Below are 12,252 nucleotides of genomic sequence, written 5' to 3' on the forward strand. Positions count from 1 at the left end.
TGACTCAGCGGGTAACAGACTCACACGTACTTATGTGATTTTTTCACTTCGTGCGAACCTGCCTACCTACTACAGCCTTGCACTGTAGTACAAACTCGAGCAGCTCATCCTCCATTGTCCAACGAGTGGGCAACGCGAGCCACAGTGTGTTTTTTCAAAGAACCATGACTCATCCATCATGTGTTTTAACACCAACGGTGTCAAAAACACACGGGCCATCATCGGCGAGGGCTAGCCAGGGAACACGCTCCGAGATGGGGCATACCGACCTCCCCACACGACTTCACGGAAACCATACCGTGATATGACATCTTAAATTCGAAAGGGTCAACGTTGTTCTGCTTTCGCTTGTCATTCATAAACGTCTGTAGCTCCATCAATGAATCGTTTGTAGCACTTAAAAAAAAACTAAACCCTGTTTTCTGATTCGTTGACTTTAGATTTACATCTTGCTCTAATCTTTACTGTTAATTCCTCCGACAGCATTTCATCACAAACACACCTGCTAAAAATAGACGTTTACATCGTTTGCTTGTCTCGCTTGATACAGGGCCTGTGTTAAGGCCCCAAAGAAAATCACGCCTCTAAACCTGTGATTATTAATTTTCACTTCCGGAGCTCATTGACACTCTGCTTGCTTCGCTACGTCGGTGGCAACATGGCTGATTGGACGAGCCAGAGCAGAGGACCTACGCACGACCCACCTTTGTGCGACTCTGTGCGTGTGTGCGTGCCTGTATGTGTGTGTGTGTGTGTGTGTTTGTTTGTGTGTGTATGTTTGTATTTGTGTGTGCATCTGTGTCTGTCAGGTAAATAGAGAGATGTAGAAAGAGTAGTGAGTGTGTGAGTGTGTCTGTGCCCGAGCGAGTGCGTGTTTCTGTGTTTGTGTGTCCTTCTGTTTGGTAAATAGGTAAATAGAGATATGTATAAAGAGTGAGTGTGTGTGTGTGTGTGTGGCTGTGTGTGTGTGTGTGTGTGTGTGTGTGTGTGTGTCCGTGTGTGCGTGTGTGTGTGGATGTGAGTGTGCATTGGGGTAAATAGAGAGACGTACAGCCTGATGTAGAGCATGCATCTGTTCGTTTGTGTTAATGCGTGTATGCCTGTGTCTTACCCATGTGTGTGGCATATGTTTTCCCATGTGTGAGGACACAGCACGTTCACAAGAGAGAAATGCATTTAGCATGTGTCCCCAGCTCCAAGTCCCTTTCCCTAAAGCCGCATTTACATTCATGCAAATAACATTGACTATGTTAATTTCATCCAAAGCAACGCCAGTGTGTTCCTGATCAATTAACATGGTGCAGGTGTGTTCCGTCCTCTCGCCCAGGTAGGTCCGGGACGCTCTGGGTATCGAACAAAGCTAATGTCGACTTGGGAGTCTAGCCTACCCTAACGAGACGATCCGTTCTCTGGACGGGTACGATGCATTATTTCAGGCGAGCGCGATGGAGCATCATGGAGCCGACCAGGGTGAACCTCGGGCAGAGGGAGACTCCCGCTCCAGTCTCAGCGGTGACTAACCGTCACTCGAGACAGGGTACCCTCTGCCACCTCCGGCCGGGCTGATCCGTCCATCACTTACACTGGAAAGCCCCGTCACAGGGCCTCTCCTCCTTCAAGATACCTGTCCACACGATATTATTATCGTTCCTAGTACCAAAGACCCGTGAAGTGGTGAAATAGCTGAAGGTGTTGTTGCCGTTTTGACACCATTTTGTACAAATAACGATTAGTAAAAAAACTACTCCCTCTCCTCAGTCCTGTGTATCATAAGCGGAATCCCAACGCCTGTATGGCATCGCATTAAGCTGTTCCCCGCCTGTATGGCATCGCATTAAGCTGTTCTCCGGCATTGTTTGTTCCTTACGGCCCTCAAAGAGGAACCGTCGTGTTGTGACGGCCAGAGCCTGCCGTAGCGTCGCACGACCAGCGGCTTCGTCTCTGGCAGCGCTCGCCCTTTTCCGTTTCTCGCCTGATGAAAGCGCCGTCGGGCTCCTTCTCACTTTCATCAGGAAGCGGCGACCAGGACGCTCTCTCTGGCCTCCCGCTTGCGCTCTCTCTCCTCCTCCACCTCCTCCACCTCCTCCTCCTACCCCTCCCCACGTACAACCCTCGCAGTGAGGAAGATGTAAACCAAGCCCGCACAACACCAGCAAATCCCTCCTTCATTATTCATCCCTCCCCGCTTAATGACTTTTCCATCCAACCTCCATCCCTGTATCTACCGCAATTAAGCCATTGGGGGGATGGGGGGGGGGGGGGGGAATAAAGTGTAGCGTAGTTATCTCTGCTTGCTCCCGTGTGTGTATGTGTGTGCATGTGTGTGTTGAGTAGGCCGCATGCATTCTGTACGCAGCACGTGCAAGGCTGCCGCTGATGTGCGGCAGAAGCGAACACAATGAGGGATGAAAGGTAAGTAAGGGAGCAAGGAGAGGCGAGGAGGGGCGACCGCCACCACAACCACCGGGCCACATCTCCCAGCGCCTGTCGGGTGTTCTCAAAACATCCTCGGCGGCGGCGGCGGGGGCGGGGTGAACACGGTGCAGCGCAGCCACGTCGGGGGGCTTCGTTCTGCTCTTTTCTCGCTCGTCCGTCTCTTGTGGGGAGTTACGTCGCACGTGTCGGTTTATTTAGCCGCCAGACCTGGGCTGTGCTTCTTGAACAATAAAACAACAAAACAAATGGGCCTCAAAAACGTTAAGGCCCATAGACTTAGGCTTTTCTCCAAAAATACGTCTATTCTAGTATATTCAAACATACATCATAGGTCATAGGGGGGGGGGGGGGGGGGGGTTGGTCATTTGGCTCAACCATGCCTACAGGTAGACCGCGGGCGGACATTGGGGATCGAACCCGGGAGCATTTGGCTAGCAGGACTCTTCGGAAATAAACCAGGCAGGGGCTGGTGGCTGATTAACGATGGAAATTAATTTGATAATGAATGGGCAGATCTTGGAGGCCCTTCACACCACACCTGATGTCTAGGCTTTCACTGTCGCCGGGCGGAGCTCCATGGATCGCGTTTCAATCTCACAGATAATATGCTTGTTTACATACCTTGGGCATGACAAGGGGCCGGCTAAATATTTGATGATGGCTTCTTCTTCGAGTTACCCCGGGCCGCAGGTCTCCCTGTGACCCTGGACCTGGGGGTTGTTAAGTGTTAAAATATATATGTTTATTCTATTGTACTTTTTTTTTTTAAGCACAGAAAATACAGAGTATGTCCCACAAACATTTCACTGCACATCCTGTTTGAGTATGTGACAAATAAAAACCTTTGAATCTTTGAATCTTGAAAGCGTTCTTCTTCTTCCCTGGGATACGTAGCGGCTAGCCTGTTAGCAGATTAGCACGATGATCATTCAAAATCATTACTGTTCATGTGGTATGGCTGCAGCATGTTGTGTTAAACACAGAAGGTCGCGTACACACACGCGCACACACACACACACACACACACACACACACACACACACACACACACACACACACACACACACACACACACACACACACACATAGTTTCAACATACACATCATATTAAACCAACAAAAAACAAATGGAAATGTCAGGAGGAGAAGAGAGCGGGAGAGAGAGAGAGAGAGAGAGAGAGAGAGAGAGAGAGAGAGAGAGAGAGAGAGAGAGAGAGAGAGAGAGAGAGAGAGGGAGAGAGAGGGAAAGCTGAACATAAGAAAATTGTCTCCTGCAGTAAGACATTATAATTAAAATCGTAGTCACGGGAGAGCAGTGCGAGCTTTATTTGAATTTTAATTTCATATTGTGTCACTCCATGCTTAATACCACACGAAGGAAGGGGGTCCTCTCTCTGTTAACCCCTTCTTATTAGCTAGCTAGAGGGACAATACCGGATAACACTATTATCATCTTTGCAAAAGACAACAGCCGTCACACGTTGTACATTTAGGTAGCCATTGGTCCAGTTCTGGTTATCGGTTAAGTGTTATGGCTACAGTGTAGGGCATAATTGAGGTTACGTTGCTGCACTCAGATAGCAGATAATAGTCCGGCAACAACTCATGATCACTCGACAACTTCAGGCCATAATGTCGTATAGATGTTGTGGTTGAGTAAAAGAAGATATTATGCATTATGTGTATTCTATGATGAAATTATAATGTAGGCCTAGTTTAAACAGGGTAGGGTCAGGTAGTTTAATGGCGTGGTTGTTTTGACTCCCAGCCATAAAGAAATACAAAAGCATGGACAGGCTTCTTCACCTCCAGTCGGGCCCAATAAGAAACAGCAACATGTCTTATCTCGTGTGTTCGGATTGCAGTGAAAGGGAAAACAAACCATTGGGATCTTTATTTAATGGCGGTTCAGGTTTATGCTGGTCGGTGACGTTCGCCCAATCGGCACACGAGCCGACCAGCGCCAGGTAAGACGAGATGATGGATCTCCTTATTTACTAGCATCTAATTACCTCATCACAAATAAAGAAAGAAAGAAAGAAGGAAATCTCAACGCTGCCTCCGTCTTCCACCCCCTGCGCCTCCATCCCCCTGTTCCATGTCCCCTGGGTTTCTTCCCCCTTGCTTTAACCCCGGGGTCTCACTGAGAGTTCCCTGAATAATGGACACAGAGGGCTTTCCAGTGGAGGGCTTAAAGTATGGACATGATGGATCGCTCCTCATGTTCTTTCCCGGTGCCGAGCAGCGTATACATCATTGTCATTGGGACACTCATGTCAGGTGAACGCTGCGTTATCTATATTTACACCACACGTGCCTCAGCCATGGATCCCTATATGCCGTAATCCAGGTCATGCCATGAAGGCGACGTCACTTTGGGGGGGGAAATGGGTCATCGGGGCCCTGCTGCTCGGGCAACAGCAGCAGGGGACTGTTATATTTTGTGGTCACATTCGTCATAGGGGCAAAGTCACCCGCACGTGTGTAAAGCAGATGCGGCTTTGACCCAAACAGACCCGGTAACTTTTAAAGCTAGCGTAGGCAACTTAGGAAAAACTGTCAGTTAGATGGATTTTGATCCACCCGGAGAAATTCCCTCCCCCCCCCCCCCCCCGAACCACATGCTAGCTTGCTATCTGAGGTCTGCCTAGCCTTGTGGCTAGGCAGACCTCAGATAGCAAGCTAGCATGTGTTGAGCTAGGCATGCACTATGAGTGCACGGGCACAGTGGGTGCGGTCAGCTGGGTAGGTAGGTAGGCTGATAGGGAGGCCATCCTTATGGGCTTTTAACAGGCCTGTGACAGCAACATAACCAGATTTTTGTCTACGTTTTTCAACATTTGATTGACTAATGTTAGGATTTTAACAGATTTCAACAAATAATACAAGAATACTTTTCAAATAAATTGCCTACCCAACCTTTAGTTGCAAAGCTGAGAGCTGTCTGCTTGTAAAAGTTACACTTTTGGACCAGTACTAATAACGGCCTACACAGAAACTATATAGTTTCTGTGTAGGCCATACTACTATAATACTGTGCAATAGAACAGGTAATCTCAAGTACAAATGTATTCAAAAGTCTGATCATTGAGACTATGTAGTAGATTGCAGATAAATAGCATTTAACAGATTAATATAGGTAGCAGCATAGGCAGACTAATAGGCTGCAAAAATGTATTGTGCAGACCATTTGTTTGATATATCAAGAAAATTCATTATAATGTAAAAATGTTCTTGAATGACTGTTTTCATGTATACATTGGATAAGAAAATAGGTATAATAAAAGCACCTGGAACCATTGTTTAGAACTAAACTGTATTAGGTATATTAGTAGTTTTAATTGTGCAAAATGCATGTTGAATGCACTGAGTATCCATCAAATGTCATATTGAAGACCATTATTACTGAGATAATGAAGTCTCTGGAGAGAAATAGAAATTGAGAAGGTCAGGGATGATATTTTTTAAAAATACTATAGGTCTGCTGCAACACATTGTTTTAGACCATTAAATGTTATGATACTCAATTATAGGCTCCTTAAATTAACTATGCCTCACTGTGAGGTCTGATTAATATCATTTTACGTAAGATATCTTTTCTGCAATTTCACGGCAGTATGCCGTGTGCCGTGATGACATGTACAGTACAGGTAGTCTTGCTTTTTTTCTACTGGTAATTTGGTATACTCTGACCTCTGGTGGCCATATTGAGCTAAAGCAGCTTTACGTTATTGTATGGGAAACAAGGACAGTTATATTAGCCGTATAAATACAGGTGTGTGGTTTGAAAGGAAGAAAATGCATCAACTGCATCACTCCGATTTTGCGTGCTATTTTATTTACGCTCTACTATATAGTCTAACAGGGTCGTGTTCTCTCGAAAGGACACGTGGAGAAGTTTTGCCGTGCATGGAGTTGCTAAGCAATAAGGAGGCTGTTGCCCAAGAGAACAGCAGTAGTTCCGGTATGGACGCACCGTGGGGCTGGTGAGCGCGCTCCGGTCAAGGATGCGCTATAGACATGAGCGCCCGAAGCTCGAGAGCAAGCAACTGGATGGGAAGCAGCCTACAGCTGATGCGATAGACACATAGCCCACCTAAGTGCATTATTAGAAGAAAACAATAAATATAACATTAATAGTAAAAGCAATGTCAGGAAATGTAAGGTGACAATAGAGGGAATGTTACTTGTTTAAATGGAGAATATCCGTCGTAGCACATAACCAAAGACGGAAATTCTTATTTTCCGATGAAACCCTGACCCCAAATGAACATTTAATTTCCAATTGCACAATACATTACCATTTGAATAATCTGTTACCTTTTAACGTTCCCAAAATATACGAATTCAGTGTGGATAATCCCCTTGCTTGCTTTAATGCACATGCATATTTTATTCCGGTGGCTGATAATATGCTATTGGAATATTGAATCGTCTTTAGTGAGTTTTTAAAATATTTCTAAAAGTTCATTACAAACTATCCTGTGCTGCAACTCCCAGGCTCTTATGAGAGTCTCAAAACATATCCTACTCTGACTCTGCCCGGCTCGGCCTGGCCTAACCATGGCCTAACGAGCTTGGTAGCTAGCAACACAACTGTTTGTTAGCGTTGAGGAGCGTCATGCCTACCGCACCCCGAAGGCAAAAGATTTTTTAAAGGACAAAGTAAAAAAATAATAAAGCAAGTGATCACTGAGTGAGCAGAGAATAGGCATGATGTTGATAATCCTTGGCCTATGGTTTTTAGTGTCTCATAAAGACCAACAGTAACAGGAGGCCTGTTATGTCATATGCTTGTCAGAGATTCTGAACTTTAGTTTTGCACCAGCAGCAGTCAGGATTTTTTAATAAGCACGGTTTTCGACTGCTACTTTGTTATTTTGATTTAAATATTTTATATTTTGTATGTAAAGGCTTCCAGTTTCCCTTCTGGGGATTAATAGTCTTTTTTGAATAGAATAGTTTTAACTGCTTAAAGAAAAGCAACAGAGACCCCCACATGAATACCCTTGATAAACAATTGTTTATGAACTTGTGGGTTAGTTGCAGTTACAACTAACCAAGTTGCATTGTTTGATATTTCAGAAAAAGTCTAACTCTAGAATTGCATACAAAAAAACAAAGAACAGAAGTTGAATGAATGAAGACCACTTTATTGACCTGTTTGCATGGTTGTGATGGTCTTACCCAAACATCAAGAAGCTCTCACTGTGTGTCACAGGGAAGGATATTGCACATTTGGTTGTTCTTAGCACCAGAAAGCAGGAGACATTCATTGTATGTAAAATAAAAATTAAAGGTAAAACACAATAGGCAGCAGTGACCCCTGTGGTTGATGCAAGAAGGCCCTGGTTCAGCCGCACGGGAACCTTCAAACAACTACGGAAACAAATCACATGGAACTACACACACACCAACGGGCGTTTGTTTCCTAAATGGTATGGTGTAAGTAACCCTAACCCTGCTTTGATGCACATTACAGTGTGACGTGCGATAACTAGATCGCAAGAGGAAAACCAAGAGGATTGAATGGAAAACAGATTATGACGGTAACGAGGAGCATTGTTGTAAAATAGAGCACAGCTTTTACTCTTTACAGAACCAAGTGAAACAAAATAAATACCAGGGCCTAGCATATGCTATCAGTTTAGCTGAACAAATACAGTATGTGACCCTGAAAATATGCCCCTGAAAAATACGGTTTGAACGATTTACATTAAAATCAAAACACATTAAAAAGGTGCCGACATGCATTATAGGTCCATTCGCAAAGATTCATATTTCATATTTCAAAACCAATAATAAAAGAAGATAAAAAGTTGAGTGCACACACAAAACTGTGATACTGAAAGAAGCAATTTGAGTTGATAACCTTGCCACAAACATATTAGGCTAGTCCCAGAAGGTAGGTTCATCATATTAAAAGGAGACACATATGTACGTACATACATATGGTTATGTCCATAATTCTGTCCAAACCTCTGTTTACTATTTACTCATGTAAAATATGCGATGCTAGAGTGTAAATGTGTATGAGTGAGTGCTGGGATATTAAATATTTTTTTGTTTTGTATGGCAAACGGATTAAAATAAGTAAAATACATTCTGACAATTTGACCCTTGCATTGAAACACTTTTGACCATGCCGGTTTAAGTATTGTATTGCCATCACATCAATCTTTCCTTCATTGTTTTTGCTTCACCTTGTGGTGGATGATTGAAATGTAGTGGTGGAGAACAACAACGGCGATCTCGTGTCATTCCACATTATTATTAACCTGACCTACAATTTGTTGTTATGATGCAACAGTAAACAGGAAGTAATCATGAGTGCACGACTGGTGGCAACTAGTACTGGCGCTATTGTTCACTGCCTCTTGCTGTCTGGGATAGGGTTAGGGTTAACTTCTAGCACTGGTGCTGGCCCCTCACTGCCTCTTGCTGTCCAGGAAAGGGTTAGGGTGAGCTACTAGTACTGGTGCTACCTCCTCACTGCCTCTTGCTGTCCAGGATTGCCCTCCAGTCGTCCGCCCAGGAGAGGAGGCGGCGCTGGTCGGGGCTCAGGGCGTGGTGCTTGTTGTGGCAGGCGGTGAACAGGACGTGTTCCCACACCGGCCCCGTCTCCACACCTGTTGGGAGCAGGAAGGCATTTTTTGAGGAGTGTATTAATAGCCAGACTGTAAATATGGCTCACCTTTGTCCTGCTATGAATCACCCTCCCTGCCAAACATCTGTCTTTACCCGCCCGCGACTCATGAGGAGATGATCCATTTGTGCATTCAGCTTCATCCTGTTCTCATCCTCCTCCCTGCCAGACCTTAGTTTCCAACCCAAATGGGGTGGGAAGAAAAGTATCGCAGCCCAACGACCGATCCCCGACAGACCCCCCCCCCCCCCCCCAGCAAACCAGCTCAAAAACAAACAAAACTTTACATTGTACAATTAAAGCAGAAATGTAATCAAGGTGTGTAAGAGCATTTGAAATTGACATTAAAACAACCGACGTGGCACAAATACAAAGAAATTAAGATGTACGGTCAACCTCAATAAACTCGCTAGCCAAGAGTGGTAGAAATGTAAATGCAAAAATGAACATGCGTATTGACAATATACACACTCACCAACGATGTCTGGCCTGTCGTCGATCAGCAGATCTGCGGCCACAACAGTTTTGTCTGTGGTAAGGATGACATGCTCCAGAAAGTCTGGGCCTAAATGCCTCTCCACCCACGCGTACTGGATGGGACGGACGGGGACACACACCACATTTATATGTTTATGTATGTATGTTTTTTTCTAAATAATTTGCTACAGCAGTAACCTACCTAGCTACTCAACAACCTATAAATTAGATATATTTTAAGGGTTGTAGGTATTGAAACTTTAGTGACATTATTCTTAGAGCTTACCTTCTCGTATGGGCAGTGATGGTAATGTTTAATGGGACTGGTGCATAGAAAGACATCTGTGCTGGGGAGAAAAATGGGAGCAAACAAGATTCGTTATTAAAATTAAATATATTATTAAAAGTATTATCATTATTGTTGTTGACAACAATGTCAGCAGTGTAATTTCCTTCATAGAGACCATCCTAAAAGATTCCTGCCGGAATTTGACAAATAAATGTGTCTAAGGTGTATACTATTATTGATAGGATAAGGATATATAATTCTTTAATAAATATCAAAGCCTATATAGATAGAAAGCTATAGCAACCTAATTTGAGGTCATCATGAGGACCTCCTGGCACGGAAAAGTGCTTTAAGAATATATCAACACAAAAATAAAAGGAGGCAAAACAAGTCTGGCTTGTTTTGAGTAAAACGTCACGGGGTCAGAGAGCAACAATCTATGTGTCGGTAGGGAGGGGTCATAGACTGTATAGGCGATTTACAAGGTGAAATGCATAGCAGTGTCAAAGGCCACATGGGTCTCCAGCAGTCCTGCCCTACAGGGGCTGTTTCCCCCCCCCCCCCCCTTGTCCCTATCTTAAGAATGACCATTCCCCCCAAGCCTGACCGGATACCATCCCCACACAAAGAAAACTAAAACTATATGCAAACTGCTTTTACTTACTTTGTAATATTAACATTTATGTTCACATTTTGAATAACTTCGTTAGACATATAGGTAAAGCCAATCTTTTACGACATGTTCACTTGGATGTTACCTTCTAGGGTGTTGAATCCAAGCTCTTGGTTCAAACCCCAATGTCCACAGTCTACTCAACTGTATTGGCAACTATTTAGGCAAGCAGCCCAGCTCCTATACTGCCTATTTATAGCATGCATCTACAACATTGTGTGCATGTTGCTTTGGAGGAAAGTCTGAACATAATAATGACTATAATACTGTACATATATAGGCTGCGCATGACCTACTTCTCCATCTTGGCCATCTCCTTGACAGCCCCCAGCCCACCAGGCAGCGGGTCCAGCTCTATGAAGAAGTCCTTGGACTCCCAGATACTAATGGCCTTCTCCTATAAAACACATTCTTATCAACCACAAGTGTACTATGGACCCTCAGAGGAAGTAACCGGATGTGCTCGAATACATACATGAGTATAAATATTGTAAGCAGGCCTATTAATAATGCATTTGATCGCGTGGACTAACATTTGACACAATACTTATTGACATTACAAAAAGCTTTCCCCAAGCCAATTTACGACATATCCAATGGTATTTAGGTTTAACCGGTAAGGGGCTGTCATGGTGACTTACACACAGGTCACTCCTCAGTTGTCCGTATTGCGACGAAACCCAAAAGCCCCGTCGGTCCTCTAACGTGATGTAGGGCTCGTCGGGGTACTTGGCGCGGTACTTCTTCAGGAAGCCCCCCTCGAAGTCCGCCAACACCCCGTCCATGTCAACAAGAACGCGCAGTCTCTTACCACCAGATGAGCTCGACGACATGTTTGCGGAAATCCACTTGAACGGATTATTGCTAAGGAGTGACAGCGTCCGCCTGCCAAGCGCTATCCGCTGCACAGTGAGAAGAGCTGGCATTGTTGTGCACAGTTTTCTCGTTCGGTATCTAGCAATTTACCAAACCAGTAAACCCTCTGACTGGGATGCAAGGCTGGATGCAAAACAGTATTGCACCACAATTGTGGTGCAAGATGAACAAAATGTCTGGATTGCGTTATTATTTGTGGTGGCATTCCACACAGTCTAGTACCAATACTGCTTTCTGGACGTAGGGCTGTTGTGGTCCCCCCGTTCGCTGGGAGGCTAGCAGGTTATTGAGCTGCAGGTCAAGAAGGCTTTGCCCCATTTCACATTGGGCATGGACTTCGCTTCTAAGAAAAAAAAGTAAAAGAAAAATTGTATAACTCTAATGCAAAGTCCCTTGCTCAGATTTAACTAACCATGTACACGTGTGATACAATGCGACTGGATAGTGTATTACGTAGTACAACCAGAGCCGGATAAAGGGAACTCCACATAAGGACAAATTGTACAATCCGGTTGAAGTGAAGACGTTGTAGCTAAACGAGATCATTGACCCTTTCGAGACCTCAACCATCGCGGGGTCTGAAAATACATCCGGAGCAGGCTGATCATCTCGGTCGTACACTGGTCGTACACTATCTTTGGAATCCCACCACTCCTTCGTCACTTCCGGTGTGTTTTATTTATATTTACGTCTTGGGAAATATCCCATTTGCACGCTGTATGTCAAACATATAATATGTATTCTTTACAATGGATTTTATTAGAAATGTGTTCGGATTGATTATGATAATGTAGAGAACCACACAAAATAAAATATTCTCTTTAAGAATCCTACTATCGATTGGTAAATCTCGTT

At 44.4% G+C, this 12,252-nt stretch overlaps 1 protein-coding gene across 1 annotated transcript; it reads right to left on the bottom strand.

The window, feature by feature from the left end:
* Window positions 1-7,568: 7,568 nt before the first annotated feature.
* On the bottom strand, window positions 7,569-12,006 carry LOC132446687 (5'(3')-deoxyribonucleotidase, mitochondrial-like). Its single transcript, XM_060037114.1, has 6 exons — window positions 11,851-12,006; window positions 11,163-11,740; window positions 10,818-10,918; window positions 9,846-9,906; window positions 9,558-9,672; window positions 7,569-9,065 (listed from the first exon to the last, which is right to left on the bottom strand). Exons 2-6 carry the CDS (start codon window positions 11,445-11,447, stop codon window positions 8,926-8,928), a joined length of 702 nt encoding a protein of 233 aa, XP_059893097.1. The 5' UTR covers window positions 11,448-11,740; window positions 11,851-12,006; the 3' UTR covers window positions 7,569-8,925.
* Between the last annotated feature and the right edge of the window lie 246 nt (window positions 12,007-12,252).

The sequence above is a fragment of the Gadus macrocephalus genome, chromosome 18 (assembly GCF_031168955.1).
Source record: "Gadus macrocephalus chromosome 18, ASM3116895v1".
Lineage (NCBI taxonomy): Eukaryota > Metazoa > Chordata > Actinopteri > Gadiformes > Gadidae > Gadus > Gadus macrocephalus.

Bases quoted from the DNA above. Each gene is read 5' to 3' on its own strand.
- LOC132446687 (XM_060037114.1), bottom strand. From the start codon at position 11,447: ATGCCAGCTCTTCTCACTGTGCAGCGGATAGCGCTTGGCAGGCGGACG. The intron at 10,919-11,162 runs GTAAGTCACCAT...TGTGTTTTATAG, and splicing joins AACTGAGGAGTGACCTGTGT to GAGAAGGCCATTAGTATCTG. The intron at 9,907-10,817 runs GTAGGTCATGCG...TTTTCTCCCCAG, and splicing joins GAGATGGCCAAGATGGAGAA to CACAGATGTCTTTCTATGCA.